General features: G+C 29.2%; 6 protein-coding genes across 6 annotated transcripts; 2 read left to right on the top strand and 4 right to left on the bottom strand.

Annotated features, from left to right (window-relative positions):
• Positions 1–274: 274 nt before the first annotated feature.
• LOC143220584 (uncharacterized) lies at positions 275–2,425 on the top strand. Its single transcript, XM_076446204.1, has 4 exons — positions 275–323; positions 1,736–1,873; positions 1,989–2,120; positions 2,361–2,425. Exons 1-4 carry the CDS (start codon positions 275–277, stop codon positions 2,423–2,425), a joined length of 384 nt encoding a protein of 127 aa, XP_076302319.1.
• A 1,470-nt stretch (positions 2,426–3,895) lies between these two features.
• Positions 3,896–7,296, bottom strand: LOC143220581 (RNA-binding protein Unr-like). The gene is made up of 10 exons (XM_076446202.1): positions 6,901–7,296; positions 6,641–6,820; positions 6,362–6,552; positions 6,047–6,257; positions 5,730–5,959; positions 5,398–5,659; positions 5,093–5,329; positions 4,819–5,024; positions 4,154–4,738; positions 3,896–4,064 (listed from the first exon to the last, which is right to left on the bottom strand). Exons 1-10 carry the CDS (start codon positions 7,294–7,296, stop codon positions 3,896–3,898), a joined length of 2,667 nt encoding a protein of 888 aa, XP_076302317.1.
• Positions 7,297–9,942: 2,646 nt separating this feature from the next.
• On the bottom strand, positions 9,943–11,618 carry LOC143220580 (ataxin-3-like). The gene is made up of 6 exons (XM_076446201.1): positions 11,595–11,618; positions 11,357–11,521; positions 11,045–11,181; positions 10,680–10,834; positions 10,496–10,615; positions 9,943–10,364 (listed from the first exon to the last, which is right to left on the bottom strand). The coding sequence occupies exons 1-6, from the start codon at positions 11,616–11,618 to the stop codon at positions 9,943–9,945; spliced, it is 1,023 nt and encodes a 340-aa protein (XP_076302316.1).
• Positions 11,619–12,785: 1,167 nt separating this feature from the next.
• On the top strand, positions 12,786–15,982 carry LOC143220578 (SRSF protein kinase 3-like). Its single transcript, XM_076446199.1, is given in 8 exon segments — positions 12,786–13,006; positions 13,364–13,577; positions 13,658–13,973; positions 14,116–14,301; positions 14,304–14,693; positions 15,036–15,161; positions 15,164–15,329; positions 15,691–15,982. Coding segments are annotated over 8 exon segments (1,911 nt in total).
• Positions 15,983–21,884: 5,902 nt separating this feature from the next.
• On the bottom strand, positions 21,885–24,762 carry LOC143220579 (sodium/hydrogen exchanger 8-like). The gene is given in 6 exon segments (XM_076446200.1): positions 21,885–21,912; positions 22,387–22,718; positions 22,790–23,161; positions 23,237–23,406; positions 23,480–24,729; positions 24,731–24,762. Coding segments are annotated over 6 exon segments (2,184 nt in total).
• Positions 24,763–25,111: 349 nt separating this feature from the next.
• LOC143220585 (2-(3-amino-3-carboxypropyl)histidine synthase subunit 2-like) lies at positions 25,112–26,992 on the bottom strand. Its single transcript, XM_076446205.1, is given in 7 exon segments — positions 25,112–25,281; positions 25,358–25,483; positions 25,486–25,651; positions 25,726–25,919; positions 25,922–26,206; positions 26,291–26,624; positions 26,876–26,992. Coding segments are annotated over 7 exon segments (1,392 nt in total).
• Between the last annotated feature and the right edge of the window lie 455 nt (positions 26,993–27,447).

The following is a 27,447-nucleotide window of genomic DNA, read 5'->3' as shown; positions in this document are numbered from 1 at the left end:
TTGGCTGTTCAGTTCGGTCGACGCGTTCAGCGAGTATAGTTGCTGATTGACAATCACAAGAAACGTTGCACCGGAACACGAATTTTATCCTCGCGATAGTGAATGTGTAAAGAACCCCCTTTCAACAAACGACCTTTAACCCCACCGAGTTCAAGCAATAGCCTAGTCGCAGGCGCTGGTCGTCGATCTCTGTATTCTGACATCTCTATAATTATCTGGATTATCATTATCGGAATATTTCTTCTTCGGATTTTGTGCGAGCTTTAAGCCCATCATGCTACCAAGATTGGTATTACCAATAATTCTGCTACTCACTATTATAGGTATGAATACGTTCTTTGCGTTTCATACGTTCCCCGTTATAACATAAAATATATTATATATATTTTGTAAAATAACACGATGTATTTATAAAGTGGTATGATGTACGATTATAAAAATTTATCGCGTTTTTAAATTACTAAAATTTTCACGCCGATTACACATCACAGAATCACATTACCATATATCGTAAACGGGATATTGATTTCTCGATCATCTAAGTTTACCCTTTTTTCAATTTAATCGTCGTATTATCAGTTATATTTTTACAATGCGTATTACTTATTTTTCCCTACGCGTATTTTCATTAATTTCTCACGATATTAAAATAAAAATATCATGTTCAAAAATTGTTATATTTATAAGTTATGAAGATTTTATTGCAAGATTGTGGAAAAATTATACTCAAGGAGGTATTATTATAGTTCCCATAAACAACGTTATTATAAATGATAGTAATTTGCTTAAAATAAAATAAATGCAACTGTTCCGTTAAAAGAAGCGTCTCGGTTCATTCACCGAGTAAGACAGATAATGTTTCACGATAATGAAGCCTATACTTTCGATGATATACATTCTGCATCTGCTCTTATAGATTGTATCTTATAAAAGATATTATCGCTATACTGTACTATTTCTATAAATGAGAAACAATATTGAAATAACAATTCATTAAAAAGAAAAGAAATTATGATAATTTAGATTTCATAGCCGAAAATCAATTAACCCGCGCAAGCATGCTTTATCTCGTTAAATGTTTATCAATTTAGATAAGTGGGAAGTGCAGTGGACACATCCGGTACAAATAGTTGCCTCCGGCAGTATGTTTCTTCGTAACATTATCTTTTCAGGGTAAATAAACTGCAGATACATTCATTACAAACAGAGAACGATCACCGAAAAACCTTGCAGAAAATATGTGATTATAACTTATTGCTTAAGTACTTACCGCTTTCTTTCACGATACAAAATGTTCCTAACAAATGCATTTTTCCAACTTCTAAATGAATTTTCGGTTTATTTCAGTGATATGTAATTCATTGAGTTCTATTAAAATTACATAATTGACTTCATACACAGTCTTATTTATCATCTATAGATAGAAGCGGTATTCTTTTACATCATTGTCATTGAATCTGATGATGAACATTTAAAATTCCATTTACCGTTATTTCTGAAGAAAAAAATAGAAATTAATCATTTTTACCATTTCAAGTAATATTTTCATATAGCTTCTTTCGATAAAAAAAACGAGATAAAAAAGAAAATTATCACTTTGTAATTTTTTATAATATGTATGATATTCTACTATTTACGAAAATAATATGAAAAATTCAATAAACAATTATAATTTGATTGTTATATGCTAAAATACATTATTAGATGTACTAAAATATTTGAATTACAACTATAGGTACGTTATCAAACGCTTGCGATTTGGATCAAATGCAATATGGATGTCGTATCTATAATGCACAATGTAGATGTGGTTACGGTTGTTCCTCGGAATACAGATATAACAGTAACGATGATTGCAAAGAAGCATTAAGAGGTAATAACTTACCTGTTAAATTCATTCATAATGTTAATGTCACTGTTAAATTTATTCATAAATACTTAAAGAAATATAAATATTTAATATTAAAATTGAATAATTATTTTTCCAGGTAGGCGTAGTGATATATGTTATAGATCAAAACCTTGTTTAAATGGAGGATCATGCTTGCAAATATCATCAGAACCTGGATTTAAATGTCGCTGTGAAGGAACCGGTTATTACGGACCACATTGTGACAAACGTTAGTAATTGTTATCACTGATAAATAATGATTATGTTTACAATTTTGCAGTCATATATTTTACCAAATAACTGGTAACTATTCAAATTGGTAACAAACACACTTGCTCAATTTTTAATAACTTAAGAATGTGTACGATTTATTACCTAGAATTAGAATAGTGATGAGATAAAATTTAATGAGTGTAGCGAATATAAAATATTGAAAAATCTTTTTTTAATATAATGATACGTTTTGCAGCTTGCACGGGACCAAATAATCAACGTTTCCGAGGACCGTTTCCTTACGAATGTGTTGTGATCTAATTTACAATTTGCCTTCTTTTAATCTATCAAAAATGAAATACATCCAGTATGTTAAGTACAAAAAATAAACATATTTTGCGAAACTTTACACATCTTTGTACATACATAATAAATATATTGTATATATGACAATTGTCTTGTTACTAAAAATTTGTTTAAATTATTAAAAATAATACATATTAAAAAAATTATGATCTATAAAAATCTCAATTATTTGCGCATTATTTAAATCTCTGAGATTTATGGAAAAGAGATATATTTGATATTTTCACTGTTTATTCATCAATAATTTTACAATATGTATGCACATGATGTGTTGGATCCATGAGTTTTCGGACAAACGTTGAGTTTGTATCGTGCTTGTGTTAATGCACGTTGTTATTTTACTCCTTTCACCTATTTCTACATAATGCCACGTGTACCTCGTTTGCTGTTTCTGATGGCAAAACTTATAAAATGCAATTTTTTTCCTTTGCACATAAGTACTTTTTGTAATCCTTTTGTATTATATATCGACTGAATTCATAATACTAGTTTGATTTTATAACACGAGACTGCATCAGGAACTTAACGACATGTATATATATTTGTATGTTATATATTATCTAGGACAAACAATTGGGCAGTTGTAACTTTTTTACAAATTCATAGACATTTTCTCTTCAACAGAGTAACACGTTACAATAATTTATATAGTAAAACATGTGCCTGCTCCTTTGACTATAAAATTATGTAAATTCATAAATTTCAGCAAATAATACAAATATATTTTCTTCTTTTTTTGATTATGTGGCCAATCAATATTATCATATGTTGCATATGACTTGATTCTCGACTATTATGCATTATTTCAATTGATTGCGATATACATTATGGGTAAAACAAATACTCTAAAGAAAATAATATAAATAAAGATTTTATCAACATGTACGTATATTTTTATAAAGACAGACGGGACATTATCTTTGAACATTACAAACAGGCAGGTTGTCAAACTGTTCAATGTTAAATTATTTTTCCATCTATAACTGTGCCTATAATAAATTGAATAAAGAAAATATCTTAAAAATTTGTATTGAAAAGAAGATGTAGTATTTAAAAAATCTAATAATATTTTTTAATTATTGTTTACAATTATAAAAATCTATTACACACATTTCTTGAAGAAAATAATTTTGAATAAATTTTATAAAGAAATTGAAATAGTTTAGACAAACTGCCTTCCTGATTATCTTTATACTTTATAAGATGATAAAATGACTCGTTGTTTTTTTTATTTTATATTCTTTTCTCAACAAGATCATGATCCAATCGATTATTATTAATGTTATTATTGTTGTCACATTAGTCTCAATTTGGCAAATGTTTACGATGCTTATAATAATAATAATCTCGGTACCGAAGTGTATGGACTAAAAACAAGTAATGTAGATTACAATTTGGATAAGCAATAATCCTTTCAATACGACATTACTCTTGGATGGCACCAGAGGTATGCTGGCATCTTTCCTGACTAAATCCACGCGTGCCGTCGGGCCCTCTCGGTTGTCTAACTATTGTTAATTTAGGACCTGTATCTTCCAAAGATGTAGTACGTAATCGACTGATCAGACGTTCGGGTCGTTGTTGAACCGCATCACTGTACAATGAAAATAATAAAGAAATATGTCAATTAAGTTATTAATGCTAAGGGAACATAGAAATATAATAACAATATAAAAGATTCACCTTAATCGTGTTACATTACATGCAGATGATTTACCAGTACGTTGATTCGTGATCAAAACGAATTCAACATGATCTCCTGGTTGAAGTATTGCATGATCTCGAACCTCACTCATGTGGAAAAATAGCTTCTTACCCTCATCAACTTCATAAGCAAGAAAACCAAAAAGACCTTTTACTGCATCAACTGTTGCTCTCCTTTTTTTCCTAACTGCTACGATATTACAAGCGTGACCTGCTGAATCCACCTGTAATTGTACGGGGTCACCAGCTTGTAATAGCTCGCGTTTGTTAACAAGCCCCATGATTCTGAATTCATATTCCGGAGTATCTTCGTCTTCGCTAGTAGCATTTATTTTTATTAAACCAGCATACTCTGCCTGGTCAGGATTTGCACTTCGTAAAGGTCTAATAACCGTTCCATCAAGCACTTCGCTAACTGGTGTTGGCCTAGGAATGCTTCCACGAGGTACCAATTTGACGTAATCTGCGGCTACACAACCACCGTTACCTCTACCATTTCCAGAACTGATTTTACACTCGATATCAGCCCCTACTTCCAATGCATTAACGTCCCCTTCAAAATTGCTAAAGAATAAAAATATTTCGTAAATATACATAAAAATTCATAGAAATGTGATATTCTCAAACATATTGAAGTTACTTACCTGAAGTGAAAAAATATTTCTTTATCATGATTTACAGTCTCAATAAAACCAAATCCATCTTTAAGTGCAGCAATGAAACCTTGACAAACTTGGCTATTCAATTTTTTGTTGCCATTTTGAGTCTTTTCGCCAGAAGAGCTTACTGGAGATATGTCAACAGCAACAAGTTCTTTATTTCGCTTTACTTGACAGATACTAAATTGAACCTATAATACTAAGACTTTAAAAAAATGTATTAATAAAATTACAATAATACATATGTATGTTAGTGTACCTTGGAACCAATTCTTGGAACATTTTTAGGCTCGTAATCTTTATTAAAGAAAATAACGTTCTTCTGTTGATTTTCTTTTGTGTATCCAATAACACCAGGCACAATACCATTTGCACCCTGTATTATAGTACCCAATAAATCTTCTTCAATAATTGTTTCAAATTGAACTGTACCAGCTGGTAAATGTTTCAACCTAATTGCACATTGTCGATTATTTGAGGATGAAGCAGAAGAGTCCTGACATAAAAATTTTAATTAAAATATGCTTAAAAAATTTAAATAATTTCTAGAAACATTATCCTTACTTGAATTACTGTGAATTCAACTTCATCTCCTACACTAATTTCTCTATCAACATCCAAAACTTCATTAAAATGAAAGAAAAGTCGTACATTTCGATCTACACAACGAATAAAGCCAAATCCATCTTTGAGTGCAGCTATAATGCCTTGTTCTCGTCTTTCACCAGAAGCAGCAAAAGATTCAGGTAACAACAATATTTCAGTAGCTCTTTTGAGTTGATCTCTAGTATCTGTAGCAATACGAAATTGGACCCAGTCCCTATGTCTAGAAATCATATGGATTATAATTACTTCGATGAACAATGAAAATTAATAAAAATAATTTATAGATATACCTGAGAGTAAAATCTCCTTTTTGATCTTTATCACCAAAAGGAATTTCAACATCAGTATGATTTGTACCTCTATATCGAATTCTTCCTGGCAAGGGATCATTTTGATGGCGTGCTGCAGTACCTCTTTCCAAAGGTTTTAATACTTGTCCCTTTACTATTTCATTGCTAACTTCTTCAAAAACTATTGTACCAGGTGGTAGCTTAGTAATATTACAAGCTACCTCTTTCCCCTTAATATTTTAACAACAATTAGATTCACGTAGAGAGTAAATATAAAACAACTATAACGCCTGTATATAATGAAAAGGAATATTTACATTTCGAGTTTGTATTATAAATTCAACGTCATCTCCTAGCTTAAGTTCTTCTTTCATAGATTTAGCTTCGCTAAAGTGGAAGAAAATCTCTTTAACTACGTCAGCACGTTCAATAAAGCCAAAATTTTCTTTCATCGAGCATACGACACCACGATAACGGACTGGATGTACAGAATTTTCCAACCTTACATGACATGCACCCAAATTCCCACTGTAATTAAATGACAATGTTACATTTACTTTGTATACCACGATTATCTAATAAATAATATATCATAATAAACTAATAATATAATTTTATAATAAGTTATTCACCGTTGATTAGTAGCAATTTGAAATGACACTCTATCACCAGCACGCAAAGTAACATTTCCTTCAACATCATCTTTTGTATATGGCAAAAAAAAACACTCTCCACGATTCTCATAACTGATACGCCCTTGTGTATCACCATTTGTCTGCAATTCTGTTGTTACATTTCCAGTAACTCTTTCCTCGCTTAGCACCTACAATATAATATTGTTTGAATTAATATAGGATTTATATCTTAGATAATTCCAATGTTTCATATAAATATACTAATACTATACTAACCACTTCTGGAGCAATCTTACTAACAATACTAGCAATAGGTTTGCCTGTCCGTCGATCATAAGTCATTTCAAATTCAACAGGATCTCCAATTCTTAAATGTTCTATATTACCACTAAATTGGCTAAAATGAAAGAACAACCTTGCTTGTCTTTCACAGCACTGTATAAATCCATATGAATGCTAGAAAAAAAAATAAAATAAAATTAAAATATTGCAGCTATCATTTCAAATAAATATTGAAATTATAATGAAATTCTTACTAATAATTTTTCAATTATTCCAGTTTCTCGAGGTCCTTGGTTTTCAGATTGATCCTGATAAGTGGAGTTATTTGTTGTTGGTTCTTCTGTATAGCCAGTGCTTCCTTCCATTCCTGTAAATGTTCCAAAAGGAAATCTGGTAACTTCATTACGCGATTTCTTAGTGTTGGGATAACCAGCATATTGTATAGTTTTTTTTCTATTTCCAGGAGGTGAATTCATCGTATAATGATCACCGCTATAATTGGTACCATTTCTGTAGACATTGTTTGTTGGTTGATGTGATCCCGTTATAACCTTGGGACTTGGTATAGTTATAGACTTGTAATCAAGTATTGCAGGGTCAGAGTTCATGATTGGCGGCTGGAACGTTTTCCACTGAGGATTGTTGGACATTGTCTCGAATTTGCACAATTTTAAATGTAATCTTTACGTATAAGTTATCCTCTTTTCTTGAAACAATTACTTAATTTCTTTTATGTTCACTTCTGTTTCACCACAATATATATATATATATATATATATATAGATATATATATAGATATATATATGTATATATATATGTGTATATATATATACTTATATTTAGAAATTTTTAGTCTTTTCAATTATTTAAGTGTTAACATAGATATCACAGAACGGTTCTTGGTACCTTATATCTTCATTCACTATTATAATGTTACAAGAACTTAATACAGAGGAAGAGAGGCTCTTTAAAATGCTGCAGAAATGCAGGCTCCTTTGTGACCAAGAAGTGGAAGGAAGGGTTTGAAAGTATTTTGACGTTTGTCATAAATTATTTATAAGAGAGTACCCAGGCAACTCTGTGCAAAATTGGCACTCTTTAAATACAGATACAAGTGTTTTATTAGTCAAGAGCAGCACAATCTCAGCCGCAATCACAATCACGGTCACTTAATAGCTCACCTAACTCTTTCTCACAAAGCTTGTGTACACAATATACAAATGAACAATATAGTTAATGTTGATTTACGAATTAATACAAGTACAAAATTCTTAGCACATCATAGACCATTGATACTTTCCACATACGTATGCACGTGTTTAACAACTGTTTGATATTTACTCAATTTAGCGTACACTAGAATAACTGTGTTCCTTTTAAACAGCAGTCATCCTTTATAAAAGGAGTAAATCAAAAAACATAGGAGATTTAAAAGATAAATGTTGACTTGAAAATCCTCAGATGTCTTCAATGCGTGCTGAGTGTGATTGTGTTGTTCCAATATTTCTATGTTAGTGTTTCTTTCTTCAGCATTTAATTGTTGAATTTACAGTGAGCCTTGGTTTCAAAAATGTCCTAAACTAACAATTACACAAGCTGAAATAAGAAAACATTTATCTCATTAATATATTTAGACATAGATAAAATAATAATGTATTATTACAATGATTATGAGCTTTACTAAAGAAGAATTTTAATAATAATGACAATGTACGAAAATGTGAATGTAATAAATTAATATCTTCTTTTCTAATATTTAGAAAATATCTGTGAAAATAATATTTAGAAAATTTTTTAATGAAGTAAGAAAGCAAATGAAATATTATATTTGAAATTATAAGTTATTCTCTAAATATTATATTTGAAAAATAGTTATTTAATTATTCGAATTTGTATAAATTAGTACACCGTTCAAATTAAAAATACTGTTTCAAAGAAATCAAGAAAAAAAGATGTTTTCTACCGTATATATATCTCATTTGTACACATAGGTTATTATAATTTTTCATATTATATTGCACTAATATTTAAATATATATAACAGTCCAGAATACATTTATTGTGTTCTGTTTGTATTTATATGCGAGATAAATGAGATATTCACAATAATTGACTGCCAGTTTGACATTGACTTTTTATGTTCCAACTGGTATTGTTTTTTCAATGTTTTTTATTTATTTCCCGAAATTTGATTTATATTCCAAGTCTCATTTATCGATATTATGCAAACAGTGAAAACATGATTATCGTAAAATTATCATTTAAATCATGATTTTCGGACTTTGTTGTAAATGGGATGCAATACTTGGACACCCACATGAAAATGTTTGAAATATATTAACAATATAAGCATTACAAGTTTCTCTAAAAGTAAATAAACACAGATTTTGTACAACAAAATTATATACAAGAAACTTTGAATTTAAAATAAGGATAATACTTAAAATATGAGTCCAAACAAAAATCTGAAATATTGTACGTGCTCGCCAGTTACGAGATTCTAATTTTTTATGAGGTCACTCGTTTCTGTGGATATCATAGAGATTTATTAAAGCTCCGCATACTTATAAAATATAAATACAATTGTCAAGAAGCAAATAATTCTGCTAATTATAAACGTTTCATTGCAAAGCTCGTAATCGAATAGCTTTAAAAAGATTTATAAAACTCACCACGACACAGCACAGCACTGACGACATGCCGCCATGTTGAATGTCAACATTCAGTATTCACATACAAAACAGGAGCAACTACAGAGTGACTACAGTTAAAAATTTGGGTTCATAGCCATCTGGTAATATTGCTTCAGAAACAATTAATTGTTTACCCTATTAAACGTAGAAAACTATAAATCTATATTTAAAAGCTAATAAATCTGATAAAGAATAAATAATTGCTTGATTATAGAAATAGAATACACATGAAAATGAAAGTGTGTTCTCAACATAACGTTTTTGAGTTATGTCCAGAAAAAATTTAAACCAATGATATCAAAGTGCGTTCAAAAACCTGTCAATTTTAATATTTTGTTAAAATTATCAAAAACAAAAGTATTTCGTGTTTAAACTGCGAATAAAAAAGAAGTGTTAGCTTTAATAATAATATGTTAATAACAATAAATATTGGTAAAATAAAGTGATAATGCAGTTAGTTAAAACTTATAACATGTACAGATCTTTTATTTTATACATTTATTTTTCAAATACTTAATCATACTACATAAGTAACTAGTTTTTTATAATTTACAAATAAAATTTATTTTAATAATAATATTAAAAATATTTTTGCACATATTATTAAATATTCAGTTTTTGTGAAGTTTCTCCATTTGACGTCCTGGAGTATGTACCAAAGTGGTTTAATTGATGCCAGTGTAAGTCTTCAGATTCTGGTGTTGTTGGAGCAGTAGCACACTCTAAACTTAATTGAAGAGCTCTTCTTAAATCATCATCCTCATCCATATCATCAGTTCCACATGTTTTTTTATTATAATCGTGAAAATCCAAACTTAATTTAAGATATTTATCTACATCGTTTCTTTTATTCTCTTCGAAACTTAATTGAAGTGCTCTTTGTAATTCTGCATTTTCATCATCGTCTTCATCGTTCTTTTCAATTTTTATGGGTATTATCTTCTCCTGTAGTTTGCTGGTTGATATTTTTTCTTTGTTAGATAATACTCTAGTAATTGTATTTGTTATCACATTATTACTTATACCTGTAAAATCAAATATTCTCTATATAATAAAAGAAAATATGCAATTGTTTATATATAAAATAATATAACTCCTTCCAGAATGAGAGCAGTATTTAGAAATTCATTTTATTCCTTAACATCCAGACAACAACCTTTTGTTTTCGTTCTTAACGATGTTTGTCCTTTTAACGCAGGTTCTATTGGATTTTTCATAAGAATATCATCTGCTGGACATTGTGGAAGTGCACCAATAACAACAAAAATAGAATAACCTATAAAGATATATAATTTTGTATCTATAATTTTGTGTTCTATTAGATTTTATTTTGATGTTACCTTCTTGCAACAACTGGGCTAAATACATTGAAAGATAAGTATCTGATATAAGTTCTGGCCCACTTAGTACTGAATTTAAATTAAACCATTGCCTTCCAATTTTTCTTATAGTAAACCAATGACCTTTGTAGTTACAAATATATGCTTTCATCTGTCTGAAAATTATATCTGTTTTAAAATTATATATATTACAAAATGTAATTAAAGTGTAGTATATGATAATTAGTACATAGAAAAATATTGTCATTTTTTTTATTGTTGTTACATAATATATTAATTTCTCTATTTATAGTAACACAAAATAATTACATTTTATAAGTATCTTTAAATATTTTAAATGAACTAAGTAAAGTTAAATAACATACAAAGGGTCATTCTGTGCCAATATAGCTGCAGATTCCGTACTATTATATGGAATTAACTCTAATCCCCAAACTTTTAATGCACTACTAATTACTTGAACTGAGAAGTATCCACTGTCGTCCATGTTTCCTGATGGTTGCTAAGCAAAATAATTAATGCCCTTTACCACATATAATATTATTAGTACATATTAATATTTGAAATAAAATAAATTTATGTATATGATAAAATATATCAGAAGGTATAATTTGCTTTTGTATTATGCAATATACTACAACAATATGATATGAAATAGCTATAATGCACAGATTCACCTCTAAAAAAAGTTTATAATCTTCACTGTCAACACCAGATTCTGCCATTCTTATCCTCTCTTCTTCATCCATTTGATGACCCAAACTAGCAAGATCTACAGCATTATAATATGGTCCTTGTAAAAGTGCGTTTAAACAATGTTGTGCACATAAAAATCCTTCTTGCTGTAATAAACTTTCTCATTAAAATGATATATATTCAACAAGCGATTAGATACTCACGTATATTATTATTTACCTTTTCGTGAAATATGGTGTCCATTTTATTAACACTTTTAACGTAGTGCATAAAGCATACAAATATTAAGTAACAACCAAATCATACGTCGAATAATCTAAAAAGATTCTATGATCAAACGTCACCCACAAAAATATTTTTTGGTTATAACCAGAAATGTGTCATACACAGTTAGCGGTACTTTTAGATATTATGATTCACATATATGGTATTGCCATCTTGTAACAGACTCTATAGTTGTATGATTATAACCAAATGTTTCTTGTTTAAAATGTATCGTGCGTGCATGCTATTAATAATTATCTAGTTTTCTTTTATGAAAATGAAATTATTTCAAAAATATTTTTTTATATAAAAGATTGATTTGATATAGTAAAGAAATTTATTGGTAACATTATCAAACAATTTTCAAATAAAATATAGATTATTCATTTAAATATACATATAGTGTTTTGAGTAATATATTTCTCTACATCATTTGTATTTGATACATTATATAATTATTTTAATTGATACTAAGAATCTTTTCTGATTGGTTGCGAAGCAATTGATACATTATTCATCAAAACGTTTCAATTAAAGGATTTTCAAATTTCAGCAAAAGAAAGCTATGTAGAAAATATTCTCGAAATTTTAATGAAGAACAAACTAGAGACATTAAGATATTAGAAGCATGAAAAGGTATAAAATAATTATTTGAAGACTTTAGTCGAATTTGAGCCTCGTCTGCTACCACGGCATAGAAAAGGATACCGAACTATTGAGTACTAAGTATTAACGAAGGTAGAAGTAGGAGATCGTGAGTGGACCGGAAAGGAAGGAATTTATATTTGCGAGTGTGTTGTCGACGTAACGAGCGATTTGGATAAAAAGTTGAAGTGCATTAGTAAATACGACAACGTCGACGACCTGTAGAACGACACCTGCTTTTCTCGAAACGAGAGACGAAGACACGGTGACGGCGGGGGCGGCCATACTCAAACAACCGCCGAGCGAAGTGCGCGGCACAGCGCAGAAATGAAACGATAATAAAGCGCATTATATCGTTCGTAAACCCGGGAAGACGGTAACGGGTGTAAGTGCCTCCATTGAAACGTACAGAAAAGAATTACAAAAGGAAGTGAAGACGGAAGTGTGGGAAGTGTAAAGAAAGAGGAAAGCGGCCCGACGAATCGAGGCGCAGAGAACGATATGAGTGCAAAGACAGACGTGAACAGGCGGGTCCTAGCGATTCAGGCCAAAAAAAAAAGGCACAAGCCGAGCAAACGAAAAGGAAAGGGAAATACTCAAGATGAATCAGAAACATCAGGAGCTCAATGCTCGAAGGCATCGACTACTCAACAAGGACAAGGATCGGGTTTCTATCAGGATGCTTCTGCACAGAGACCATATTTCAGTGACAATGGAAACAGGTATCTGAGTATCATTAATATATCATTTTCTTTTATTATGGCGATATTCTTCTTACTACCAATTTCGAATTCTTTTCGAAATTTCTTTCATCTCGTATTCGTCTCTATCGAACTTTCTATCAAGCTTTTTTTTACATTGCAACAATAGTGAATCTTATCATTGGATGCTTCAACGAAAAATCATAACTATTTGAACGATATGTTTTTCGCTAACGTTCTTTTATTCTAGAATAATTTCACTTATAAATTATCTTTATCTCTTCTTACAAACCCCATGAAAACTTTTAAAAACAGTTTGTAGTCTTTTATTTTCTCATTTGTATTTGCCCCCTACCTTTTCCTAACTGAAACTTACAGATTGGAACCATGTCATAGCTCAAGTAATGAAACAATGGAAGATGGTGATGAAGTATACAGTAGTGAAGAAGAAGAACAAGAAGACAGCAGTGATTATTGCAAAGGAGGATATCATCCTGTTAAAATAGGAGATTTATTCTTAAATCGCTATCACGTAACTCGTAAACTTGGTTGGGGTCACTTTTCAACAGTCTGGCTCTGTTGGGATTTACAAGTATGCATTTGATTGATAATCAAATATGTTTTTCTCTATAATAAATTTATAAGTGGAATGTTTTAAAATGTGTTCTGCAGGATAAACGATTTGTGGCACTGAAAGTTGTAAAATCTGCATCTCATTTTACTGAAACTGCATTGGATGAAATTAAATTATTAAAAGACGTGCGCGATACAGATCCTAGTGATCCTAAGCGCAATAAAACCGTCCAGTTACTCAATGACTTCAAGATCAGTGGCATTAATGGTCTGCATGTTTGCATGGTATTTGAAGTGCTTGGACATAATCTTCTTAAATTGATCATCAAATCCAACTATAGAGGAATTCCAAGAAATAATGTTAAACGTATTATCAGACAAGTTCTTGAAGGTCTTGATTATCTACACAATAAATGTAAGATTTTCTTAGGATTATACGACTATTAGACTACATGCTATTAATTTGTGTTAATAATTTACTTTAATATAATATTAATTTCGAACATTTAATATCATTACCATAATAATGAATTACTAGTATAAAATATTTCTTTTAGGTAAAATTATTCACACAGATATTAAACCTGAAAATGTCCTTGTTTGTGTTGATGAAGCTTATATAAGAAAATTGGCTTGTGAAGCTACAGAATTACATTCACTTGGAATGAAATTACCAGTATCTTTAATTTCAACTGCACCAAAGGAATTTCAAGAACCTACTCCCAATTCTAAAATGTCAAAAAATAAAAAAAGAAGCTCAAAAAGAAAGCTAAACGTCAGAATGAGCTATTAAAGAAACAAATGGAACAAATAGAAGAACTTGAGGAACAAGACAAACTTGCAAATAGCACAAGAGCAAATGGTGAATTAGAAACAAATAGTCCAGATCAAGATATAAATACAGAAAGTATAGAAGATAATACTGAAAGCAAAGGTTCACCTGATATTTCAGAACCATCTGCACCTTCATTGCACATAAATGGTGTAGATAGTTTAGCAGGTGAGGAAAAAGTAGAAAATCAATTATCTCAACAATCTGAGAAGATGGAAAATGCAAATTCATGTGATGTAGAAAAAAATTGTGGTGAAGGAGTTCATTCACCTGATCATGAAGATACAGACGAATGTAGTGAAGGTAAAATTCACAAAAATCAAATTTGATATATACGATTTATTTCGTTATAAATCGTTTTTGGTGTCTCGTTATAAGTCGTTTCGTTATCCCTTCCAGTGCCTTTGTAGCTATCGCGAAGAGCGTGACAAGCTTACGAGTGAGCGAAAAACAGTATCAATCAAGATATCAAGATTTATGACCTGAACCTTCTCGTTCACTCGTAGTCTGTAGCGCTCATCGCGGTAAAGAACAGAAAACGTGTAAAATAGAGGATGATTTCATTATAACTGTCCCTATCCTCCGAATACGCCACTTATAACAAGACAAACTTGTACGAATAATTATATTGATTATTTTTTATAGGTCGTAATTTGCATCCTCCCGAAAGTAAACAATTAAAGCGAGCATCTGTAGCTCCTTTAGATCCTGCCCTAGTAGAATGTGATGTTGAAGTGAAAATTGCAGACTTGGGTAATGCATGTTGGGTTTACAAAAATTTACAGATGATATTCAAACCCGTCAATACAGATCATTAGAAGTGTTATTAGGATCTGGATATGATACATCTGCGGATATATGGTCCACAGCCTGTATGGCATTTGAATTAGCGACTGGTGATTATCTCTTTGAGCCACATAGTGGCAATTATTATTGCAGGTAAAGTATCATGTATTTCTTTTAATCTGTAATTACTTAACCCTTTCGTCAACAATATTGTGTGCGAGACTCGTGGTAAGGAAATCGGGCCAAACACGAGTATCACAAGTGAAAGGCGTTGTTTATAAATGGAGCTTAACGTAAACAATACAAATTAGGCTCGTGGTTAGTTTTCACTCGTGTCTTCCTGTCTCAGTTACGTGTTATCTTTCGCCGCGTTCGAACGAAATAACTCAACGTGTAACCAACTCTGCTATTGATTATGACACATGCCATCGAAACTTAAATCGTAGGGGAAGGGGTTAAAAAAATGTATTTATATTTATAATATAATAATATTTAAATTTGTTTTATGTTGCAGAGATGAAGATCATTTAGCACACATTATTGAATTGCTTGGAGAAATACCAAGACATATTGCTCTTTCTGGCAAAAACTCATATAAGTACTTCAATAAGAAAGGTGGATTGAAACGAATTACTGGATTAAAACCTTGGGGACTGTACGAGGTGCTTACAGAAAAATATGATTGGTCGCCAAGAGAAGCGCGCGAGTTTGAAGAGTTCCTAACTCCGATGCTCGAGTTTGACCCGAGTATGCGAGCTACAGCAGCAGAGTGCCTGAAGCATCCATGGCTGCAAATCAAAAAGTGATCATGTTTTTTATCATTTTATCTTTAAATTCTTCAACTCTACATCTACCATCCTGATGTAATTACATGTCGAGAGTGTGACAAGAGGCAACGACCGGCAATGGTCAGGTTCTTTCACGTTATATACATTGTTTTATTTTCGCGTAAGTGTATTATCACTAAAAACGTACAGTATAAAATTATTTAATATTTCACTATTATAAAGTGCAAAATTATTAAAAATGTATCTTATAAAATATAATTTAGAAATTTTATCTTTTTTAGCTGTTGATAATTTTACAATTTTTATTATATGTTTGCTATAATTATCATTTACGTTAACGTGATTATGACTAATTTCATACAGCAAAGGAGGTATTTAATATTGGGACAATTGGAGAAGAAAGAACTTGCTACATTCCACCAAATTCCAATATTTGCAGCAGTTGGATATGCTTCTAATTGTAACACTCTCGACGATGGCTGCCTACTTGTGTATTTATAAATTTGTTAAATCATGTTTTTCATTTAGTAATGCTATCTTAAATTAAAATTTCGTAGTACTTTATTATTTTACACGGTCATCGTTATATTATCCTTTATACTACTTGTCACTTAATTTATCAAATATCCCAAGAGTCATGGGACCTACTCATAATGTACTTTAAGAAAGGGCAGGCCCATTGTTATACTATAAAGAATACTGAAATTTTCATTAAAATTTCTTTTGCATTAAATTGATTATTCGAAATTTATTTATAGCAGGCTTTTTCTCTGTGATCTCTCCTTGTGCTTAATTAGTGTTCAGGAAAGTATAATAATCATTATTATTATTGTCTCGATAAAAAATACTCATAACACATACGCCGGAACGTGTGTTTAAAGAACTGAATCTTTGTACAAATTCAATGAATGCAGAAATACATATATTGTTAGTATAATTAAGAGTTGGTCGCCAGATTCTTGGTAAAATAATTAACATGATTCGGAATAAGACAGTGCATACTTTATCCAACTACAATAAATAAACTGGCAAAAAAAAAAAAAAAAAAAAAAAAAAAATATCGAACTTGTAGTAATATACAGTGAAGTCATAATAATTATAAATTTTAATTATATCGAATAATAAAGTTATTATTACGAAGAAATATATCATTTGCAATCGAATTATTGCAAAGGCATATACACTGTCGGATTTCGAACAATGACCGAGGCATTCAACAATTGTGGTATATATTTTCGTTCATTTTAATTTATTGCACATTTCTTTATATTGCTGAGAAGCATATATCGTATACATATTGTACAATTACGAAAAAGGAAGACTAGTTTCTATATCATGACTGACATTTCGGTAAACATAAAATAATCATGGTAAAGGAAATACGATGTTAAGTTCTGCGCGACCTTCTTTACTTCGAGCTATTGACTGATTATTAAGCTCTCTGCCGATAAATTGTCTTCTATTTTATAATGAAAAAAGCGAAACAGTACGATCACAGAATATTCAACATCACAAATATTTGTATCGTTGAAATCTGTTTATGCTTCCAAATGAATGTTCTGTTTCGCTGTGTTTGTCAATTTAAGATCATTTCGTCAAAAAGAGTATGATCAATTATACAGTATCTCGAACGAAACTGGTGGAGATGCATATGAAAAGGACATTTATTATTAATTGTGTTTCATTAGAGGAAAATACATTTATTCTGGGTAAAAGAGGAAAAAAGTTACTTAAAGTAGGTCATTTAAATTTAGTTATGTTTATTTTTGTTAAGAGTTCGTAAATCGATAAATCTTAAAAAAGAAACTACTTTAATAGTTTTAAATTATCTAATGCATTTTGGTATTTAATGCAAATTAAAATTCATAATTGCTATGATGAAACAAAAAAATGTCGAATTGTTGATGTTCATTTTTACCATATACAAGAGAGATACGTAGATAATAAAATGTTTTATTTTATTTTATTTCTATACATATACTTAACAAAATTGCCTCTTCTACCTGTACTGTGATTGATGGAATTCAAGCTCTTCATTTGAAATTATCGTACTTGCTGAACTTTCCCTGTATAATCATGTGATCCCACCGTAAATATGATTTTGGGACTGATGATGGCAATCGTGTTGAATTTGTACAGTACACAACCGAAGTTATCGATATTATTTTATGAAACGCGGCCAGTGAAATCCGAAAAGAATGCAGTAACACAAGGACACAAGGAATTGCGTCGAAGAATGTCTTCTTCAAGGTACATCTTGAATTTTCGCATGGCCGTCCTTATCGCTGGTGACTGGTGACCGATTACCGTGTTTGTATGCTTTTAACGATAATTTTCGCTTTGATGAGAAACAATGTATAATACGACGTATGTTACCAAATGAAGAACATCTTTAAACGAACTTAAAATTGTACAACAATCATGTTGTACAACGAAGGAATGATTGGTTTTTTTAGTAACGGTTTAACGGATTTCAAGGACATGCGATTTCATCGCGTAGTCGCACATTACGATTATACATACCGAAATATATATAAATATATATAGATATACATATATACATAGAATAAATCGAATGACAATTTACGTAGGTGTGATCCGCTGCTTGGCGCTAGGATAGTTAGGATGAAATTAACAAACATTAACAGTAAAAATGTGTATAGCTTGATGTACGAGAGTCCTCGTTTCCCTCTAAGGTTTGAACAAGCAATGTATTCACCATGTATTAAAACTTGAAAGCTCGTTTCGCATTGTTTCTTTTTTTTTTTTTTTTTCTTTTTTTTTCTTTTTTTTTCTTTTTTTTTCTTTTTTTTTTTATCTCTTCCCCAATGATGGAGAACCATTTCTACGAGTATAGAACGAGTAAGATCAATAAGAAGTTAAAAGCCAAAGAGGCTTTATTTATACAGGGACCCAAATTTAAGAATTTTACAGATTTATGTTCCAGTTGGTAAATTTAATTATACCCTATGTAGAAACACGATTGAGCGATTAAAATTTGTGTACATTGATTACATAGAATGAATAAGGTTGAAAGGGAGTGACATTTCGTTCTTAAAATTCGTCTAAACTGGATCTTCAAGAACCGTCACTGTTGCTTATTTTTTCAATCGATTGTCATTGGAATAAAATCCTTCGATCATAAAAAGATAGCATTTTACAAATTGAATACGAAAACGCACCGAAGAGGAACGAACAATATCAGTACCAAGGAAATGTGTGTAAATGGAAAATACGATATGTGATTTTTTGTAATATTACAATGTTGACGAACGTGAATCGACAGACGTCGATTAGGAGTGGAAATCTGACGTTTGATAAAATAAAAAAAAAAAGAAGAAAAAATTAAAAAAAAAAAATGAATTTCAAATGAACACGAAGTTATATTATGTAAATCGTGGCGTGTCTAACACGTATTTATGAGATATTGTAAATATTGAAATGTAATTGGGGATTTTACACATTTTTAGACCGAAGTGTCTGCATTACAAAACTTCGATAAGTTTAGAGAAGTGCTTGAGAACTTACTCCAATGGATTATGCACGACGTATAATGACCACTTAGTCAGATTATAATCCCTTGGAACATTTTCTGTAATAAATGGATACAATCGGGGTATGATATTGTTTTACGAATTGATATATAGGCATACTGGTCGTAGCATTGTAGGATTATTTAACTCTGCATGCTTAGTCGATTGCTCGATGTTGTACATACACACATATGTACTGTACTGAGCATTAATAAGGATATAACTATCGATAACAATGCATATAGAAGTTCATGATATGTGAAGATCCGTTTTAGAATTTTATTGGGTGATAATCCAATGCGAGAATAATATTTGAACAGAAAATATGTATAATTAAACTGACTGGAGCATTAGCAAAAAGGGAGGCAAGTGTGTTCTGCCATGCTTTAGACAATACTCCGTTATCAATAAAGAGGATAATAATACTTATCCTTGTATTAACGTTGGGTGAATAGAATTTAAATTGTCGTAATATCAAATACAAATATACGTATAAAAAGCTAAATGATATAAAAGGAGAAAATGTGTCCCTTATAAAGAATAATGGTACAAGTTTTGCTTATCTTACGGATTTCAATCATACTAAAAATGTCTTACATTGAATCTAAATTTCATGCAACATTTATGACGGTATTTCCTATATTCGATATGTTTTTGCACTGATATGAAAATATGAAAGAAAAGTGTATCACAAAATCAAAACAACTTTTTTCTATATACGTTTACATCTATATCACTGCACTTTATATCTCCGTGATCGAAAGGAAATACCGTGAGAGATCAATTATAAAAAAAAAAAGGTATTAGAAAATTACAGCAAATTGTTTCTAAAAACCAATATGCCTCGTGCTCCAGTCAATCGATGTACGACCAGATGAGGCATAAAAAAAAACGTAGACCTAATAAAGTAGAGATAACAAGTCAAACAAATAAACGGATTTGATGTTTAGACGCTGCCTCCGTTATGTGCCCTGCCGCAGAAAAGTAAAATAACAGACCCATGTACCCACTCCCGAGATCGGTATATGATATTAAAAATAAATTCACATTAAAATAAACTTAGCTGTATTTTTTCTTTTAACTCCACGTAGCCTTTGAAGATAATAAAAGAACATCTTCCTCAGAATTAATGGTTTATTATATAAACTATATAATTCGTATTATCTATACTCGTGTTATCAGTATCTTTGTATATTATATAAAATTTTAACTATTAAAATTATAAATTACTATTGAAAATATTTTTTTCTAATATATTTTTTCCATAAATTACATGCTGCTATTCGATGTAACTATATTATAATAATCAAATTTATTAAATAAATAAAACATTGCAATAGAAAAATATTCACACATCGTAATTTATAATTAGTATGACATAAAAGAAACATGCAAAATAAGATATCTTTTTTTTCTGTTAACTGTTATTATTGTACGAGAAATAAAAGAAAAATTTGGTATAACACTGTAAGTACCAAGACTTTCAACTTTTCGGAAAGAAAGGAATATTTTTAGTATTATTATAAAAATATATCCAGATGAAAATATATCTTTTATATCATACAAATTAAAATACAATACTGTGGTCACGTCATATGTATAAAATATAATCATTTTATACATCGGTACTTTAGTAACATAATAGGGTATTTATAAACAATACAATTAATAGCAAGAAAATAAGATTAATAACATAAATTATTGCAAATTTTGACGGTTAAAAAAAATGTATAAATACCTTATTATGATAGAATTTTATGTATGATATATATGTGTGTGGAGAAAGAAATTCTTTATAAAATTCATAAAATATTAATCATTTAAACAGATTTAAATCATTAAACTTATTTGTATATTAAATAATTTAGGTCTATACGTCTCATAGTATTCTATATTTTTACGAAATTAAGTTTTTACTTTCTAATAAGTATATATATATATATTTAGTGCCATATGAATTTCATAATTTATATAAGTATTTATTTCGTACGATATGCAGTATAACCACGTTATAATGTACGTAATTTCTTTGTGCAGTGATTTAAATATTTTTCAAAATATCACATACCTCTTCATTACATCGTATTGTTTAACCATAGTTAATTAAATCAACGTAAATTAAATAATATTCTTTTTCTTATTTATTACATATAATATTAAATAGAGATTTCTAAAAGTATAATATACAGTATCCTAAAAGTGATCAATTGTATTATTATTAATAAAGTATAAGAACTCGTCATTTCTATACAAATCCAATATTAATAATGTTATTCTCTATTAAATGATGATTGCATATAAAGTATGTTTTTGGTACAATAATATTCTTAACTCGTGAAATAACTCATAAATTTACTTATAATTTACTTAGTACTAAATTTACTTGATCATTGATCAGACCAATCCTCGTCCTCTCTGTAAATCAATTGCAAATTTATTAATGTTTCAAAATCTTAATGTGTATCAAATACAGCCCCTCACCAACAATAAGCTTTGACAGCAAAGCAAATGTTTAGATGCTACATGATCTTCACCACTAAATGTTTATAACTATATAACAATCATAAGCTATTCTCTGCAGCTAATAAATAATAATTTTTGTATTAATATTATAATTTTCATTTGAAACAATACCTTATTGTCATGGAGAATATCATTTCATTGCATTATAAATTAGAAAAAATGGATCACAATCTTCAATTTTAAAAATACATACAAAATATTATACAGAGAAAAATTAAAACTATTCTCATAATCATACAAAATATTTTTGTTAAATCATAATGGACGTTATTATCAATATAAATTTATACACATTCACAATATAAGCAGAGCAATGACAGCACATTTAGCACATCACACAAAATAAATTATATACTTAATATAGACCCGTGACTTGGACGTCTTTTGCTTTGCTTTCCATGTATTTGATTCTGACTTTCTACTGATAAATTTATATTTAATTGTGCTGTTGATGCAGTTGTTACTTCATCATCTGATTCTATTGGACTAATTCGAATAGCTTGATACCATTGATTTGTTAAATCTGTCATTTGAGATTTACAATCCTTTAATTCTTGTTGCGTAAACCTTCTTGTGAAGAATGGAATAAAGAATTTTAGATCCCATCTTGCAAAACCACGAATACGAGATTGAAGAAAAGATACTTCAATCTCTTCTTCTGTAAGTTCTGACAAATGTTCTGAATCTATTGTTTGTCCCTAGAATAAAAACATAATGTATAAAATACATATATCTTTTTATAAAAAATTTGTATATGTATAAAACATACCCATTCTCTAGTTTTACTTAATGAAACTTCTTTATCTTTTCTTTTCCTTCTGCTATTGCTTTTTTGTTTCTTTTCTGCCCTCAAGAATTTCAATAACGGCATAGTGGAACCACCAAATATTAATGTTGTAAATAGTACAATAATTAGTGTAGTGGTTATAATCACATGTCGTGTTTCATCACTAAAATCCAAATGCAATGATAAAGCATAAGAAATAGCACCACGTAGACCACTAAACCACATTATGAACATCATTTTTCTAGTAATTTGATGTTCCCGAAAACGATTTACAAGAAATGCTAAAGGAAAGATATTTGTAGCTCTGCCAATTAAACATAGAATTATAGACCATATAATCAATGCTGGTTCAACCTATAATTAATAACTATTGTCAATATGAAATATGTTACAAAAATTGAATATATATTTTATATTATATTATTTTACCCTATGTCTGAAACTAAACAAAGCTAATCCTAAGTATGCAAATACACAAGTTTCAGCAATAAATGCTAGCGTTCTCATAGTTTGTTGCATTGTAATTTGAGTAACAGTTGATAAATTAAAATGTGTATAATGTGACATTACAATTCCATTAAATAAAATCGCCATAATACCTGAAACAATTTGTTATATTTTAGTATTGAGTTAGTTATTTATTTTACTATATTTAAAAATTCATATTCATACCAGATAATTGTATGCCTTCTGCCAGAACATAAGGTGCATAAGTAAATACCAACATAAGTCCAAATTCAAGAGAAGGATTTTTTCTGAGATCCACGTGTTTAAGTAATAATGCACTTATAAGAGCAAATACAACTCCGATACCAGCAGAAGCAAAAAACATGAGACAAAATCTATTTAAGCCAAGTATAATAGCTTCACTAGTAGTTGTTGCATTATTGGATTCCAATACAGATGTAGTTAATACAATAGAAATGGCATCATTTAAAATGGATTCACCAAAAACTAACATGTTTAATACTGGATCTACTTCTAAGGCATGAAATATAGCTACAGTAGCAACAGGATCTACTGCCGATATCAATGATCCAAATGCAAAACTTTCAACAAAACTAAGTTTATATGCTACCTGAGCTAATCCCAATAAATAAATTCCAGCTCCAATGACAAACGCAGATATTGCTGTACCAAATATAGCAAAAACTAAAATACTACCAATATTTTGAAAGAAATTTCCTTTGTGCAAATTATATCCTGATTCAAATATGATGGGTGGAAGAAGTACAAGAAAAAACGCTGTTGGAGAAAAGGCTTCCTCTTTTCTCCAATTAGCTATATTTTGATTTGACATAAGATTTATAATCATACCAATAGCTCCGCCCAAAAAAACAATTACTACCGATTCTGGAAGATATTGAAAATTTGTTTGTAACATAAGATGTATAAGTAAAATGCCTAAAGCTAAAACACAGAGGACAAAAAATATGGACATAGAACTATTATGTTCTTCCTCTGCAGATCCTTTATCAGGTAATACTGGTTCTGCTGGTACAACTGTTGTTGTACTTGTATTTGTTGTATTACTAATGTCTGAACTTTGTGATGGAATTGTGAAATCTGACATATTGTTTCCATTTTTATCATTAATAATGTTTGTAAATAATGCATTAGTTTTTTCTGTTGTTTGATTATTAATATCACGATCTGGTCGAACTGTAGTTGTAGATACATTTTGAAATGTATTTACTACACTTGAAGTGACATTTAATTTCGAATTATTGTTATCAGAATGTTCTAATGTATGTAATTCTATTGGTATATCGGTACTCAAGTTTCTTAACGTGAAATCTTTTAATACGGTATTTTTAGTGTTCGATGTGACATCTTCATGTTTAAGGTTAGAAGTTTCTTGCGCATATGATACTACGGTCCACACACCAAAAATAAAAAATACAATATAAATTGCAATTACATAGAAGTTTATTACTAATTGAATAAAAATTCATATTTAAAATATTTTCGAGACTTAAATATACATTCCTCTGGTTATGTTTAACATTGCAATGACAGCTGATTCGGACTATTTCGAGATATCTCGTTATATGCTTACGTCACACATTGGACATGTGTTTCAATAAAAAATAGGTAATCCATTTGTAAAAGTTAAATTAATAATATTCAATTTTTCTACATTACAATAAGATATGATACAATATACAGAAATTAATAAATTAAAAATATTCCAATTATATCATATAAAAAAAATTTACAAGGATTAAAGAATTGTTTTAAACAAGCTTCTTTAAACAAAAAATCACTGTTACTACATTGTGGAAATTATTATATTTATTACGTTTATTCATTATTTTTTTTAATAGAAACAGGTTCATTTTCATAACAATTTGGTAAACCACAACGCCCAATTTCTGCTGCATGCACTGCATCTTTGCCTAATCTTTGTTCAACTCCTTTCCATGATCTATTTTGTAAAAATTCTGCTCCTGCTTTTCCAATTGCAACAACACCTATGTAAATGAAAAGAATAATATTAAACAAAATATATTTAATTTTCACTTATTGATATTTTTTAGATTTAAATACCTGATGAATTATTAACTACTAATTCACTCATTTTGTCTGTACATGGAACATTTTCTTCAAAGTTCCTAAGTTCCCCAGTAATTAAGGAAACGTCTGAATCTGTAGATGGTTTAAAATCAATATAATAATTCCTCCAGGAAGTATTTGTCTAAAATCCATACAATATTGTGTATAACACTCTCTTGAACTATTAAATGCCAATTCTACTTCATAAGGCATTAGAATTGGTTTGAAGAATTCTCTTGAATCAAATATTTCATTTTCAGGGCATGTTATTACAACAAAAGCATCAATCTGCAAAAAGTACAATATATTATTGTTAATACTTATAATTTAGCTAATATTTGAAAAAACAACATCTAACATACCTCAGGAAAATTAGCAAGCTTTGTTGGATTTATTTTACCAACACTTAAAATATAAAATTTTTTTTTCTTTTCTTTTAGGATATGCTTAATCATTGTTATTACTTTAAGATAATCTTTAATACCTAAAGTAGCTACAACTATACCGACTACTTTGGCATCTTTTAATTTCTCAACTACAAATCTCCTTCTTTTAACCATGATGTTTTTAAAATATCATATTCAATAACATTATTATTTTCGAAATAGTACCATTTTTTTGCAGGTATTGTCATGGCTAAGGTAGTAAATGTTTTTCCATCATCTCCCAAGAAAAAAGCTACGTAATCTTCTATTTTACATTCCTTATCTAATTTAAAACATCTACCTAAGATTATTGTAGATGAATTATTTTTAACATCTGTGAATTCCACATTAGAAATACAATTTAATGAAGTAAAAATTAAATTTTTATATATAGGATTTAATATTTTATATATACTCTCTGAAACAGAAACATATTTATGAGAGCAGTTAAGTATATCAAATAAAGTTTTAGATAGACTTAGAATTTAATTATGAAACATACCAATTTTATGTGCATAAGCAACGTCATAAAAAAATAAAATTCTTTCAAACTGATTCACATAATGTAATTTAAATTTATTAATAGCTTCTTCTGTATCAATCTCTTTTTTTGGTAATACATGAAATACAGGTAAACGCATAGTAGGATTCAAACAAGCATGACCAAAGTGTATTATACTATCTGCATTAATATGTTGAGCAGCTATTTCGTCAACACAACAACTACCACAAGAAGTATCTCCCAAAATATATACTTTTCTGTTAACATAACTTTCCAAACGTAATGCAATTTCTACTGAATCTGGTAAAAGGTTATCAGGAAATTGTAGACAAACCTAAAAATATATAATATCTATTAAATCGATATTTCTATTATATTATTATAACTATAAATTTGATTATTCTTAAATATAAATTATTTATGAAGTAACAAATTATATCAATCTAATAGCAGATATATTTAACCTCTAAATTGTTTTTTTAATTTATTGAAGAAATAGAATAAAGTGAAATATGGAATCTGTTATCAAAATATGATATATACTTCAAATTAATTAAACAATTGTCAGAGATAAGATATTCAAACCTTATTTAAATTATGTCCATTAATCCATTTACCGCATTTTTCTACCTCATAAAAATCATCTTTCCTAGTATCATTCATTTTGTTTACTATATACTGCTTAGTCATCTGTGAAATCATATTATTTCATAATACTAATGCACTAAATTGTACATAATAAAAATTGTATACAAACAAGTACATTTATATATATCACAAATCTAAGACCGTAATGCATACACATGCATCATACTTGGTATCGAGAGTTACATATACTATATACACATCAGTAATATATATATGGACTATATTCTCATATGTTTCTTAAAATGTAATAAGAATAATAATAATAATATTCAAAGGAGTAATTATAAATCTTAAATTCTTTATAATAAACTTTGCTTACGTTTGATGTTTTAAATTATTGAATATATTATTTAATAAATACATATGTTTTTGGCGTTTTATTTTGTTATTAATTTTACAATATATTTTTAATTTAACTTACCTTTTTGTATTTCTCATATATATATATTATCTATAAATAAAAGAAAATAATGTATTTTCAATAAAATTACGATCATTACAAATTAGAT

Source organism: Lasioglossum baleicum, unplaced genomic scaffold (genome assembly GCF_051020765.1).
Source record: "Lasioglossum baleicum unplaced genomic scaffold, iyLasBale1 scaffold1237, whole genome shotgun sequence".
In the NCBI taxonomy this organism is placed as follows: Eukaryota; Metazoa; Arthropoda; class Insecta; order Hymenoptera; family Halictidae; genus Lasioglossum; species Lasioglossum baleicum.
Note: the sequence above shows the minus strand (reverse complement) of the source record. Positions and strands in the feature narration are given on the sequence as shown.

Coding starts and splice junctions, on each gene's coding strand:
- LOC143220584 (XM_076446204.1), top strand. CDS start 275: ATGCTACCAAGATTGGTATTACCAATAATTCTGCTACTCACTATTATA. Junction 324..1,735: donor TCTGCTACTCACTATTATAG/GTATGAATACGT, acceptor TTACAACTATAG/GTACGTTATCAAACGCTTGC. Junction 2,121..2,360: donor CGGACCACATTGTGACAAAC/GTTAGTAATTGT, acceptor TACGTTTTGCAG/CTTGCACGGGACCAAATAAT.
- LOC143220581 (XM_076446202.1), bottom strand. CDS start 7,296: ATGTCCAACAATCCTCAGTGGAAAACGTTCCAGCCGCCAATCATGAAC. Junction 6,553..6,640: donor GTAAGATTGCTCCAGAAGTG/GTTAGTATAGTA, acceptor ATTATATTGTAG/GTGCTAAGCGAGGAAAGAGT. Junction 5,330..5,397: donor TTGAATTCACAGTAATTCAA/GTAAGGATAATG, acceptor TTTTTATGTCAG/GACTCTTCTGCTTCATCCTC.
- LOC143220580 (XM_076446201.1), bottom strand. CDS start 11,618: ATGGACACCATATTTCACGAAAAG. Junction 11,522..11,594: donor ACACCATATTTCACGAAAAG/GTAAATAATAAT, acceptor AGTTTATTACAG/CAAGAAGGATTTTTATGTGC. Junction 10,365..10,495: donor GTTAAGAACGAAAACAAAAG/GTTGTTGTCTGG, acceptor TTGATTTTACAG/GTATAAGTAATAATGTGATA.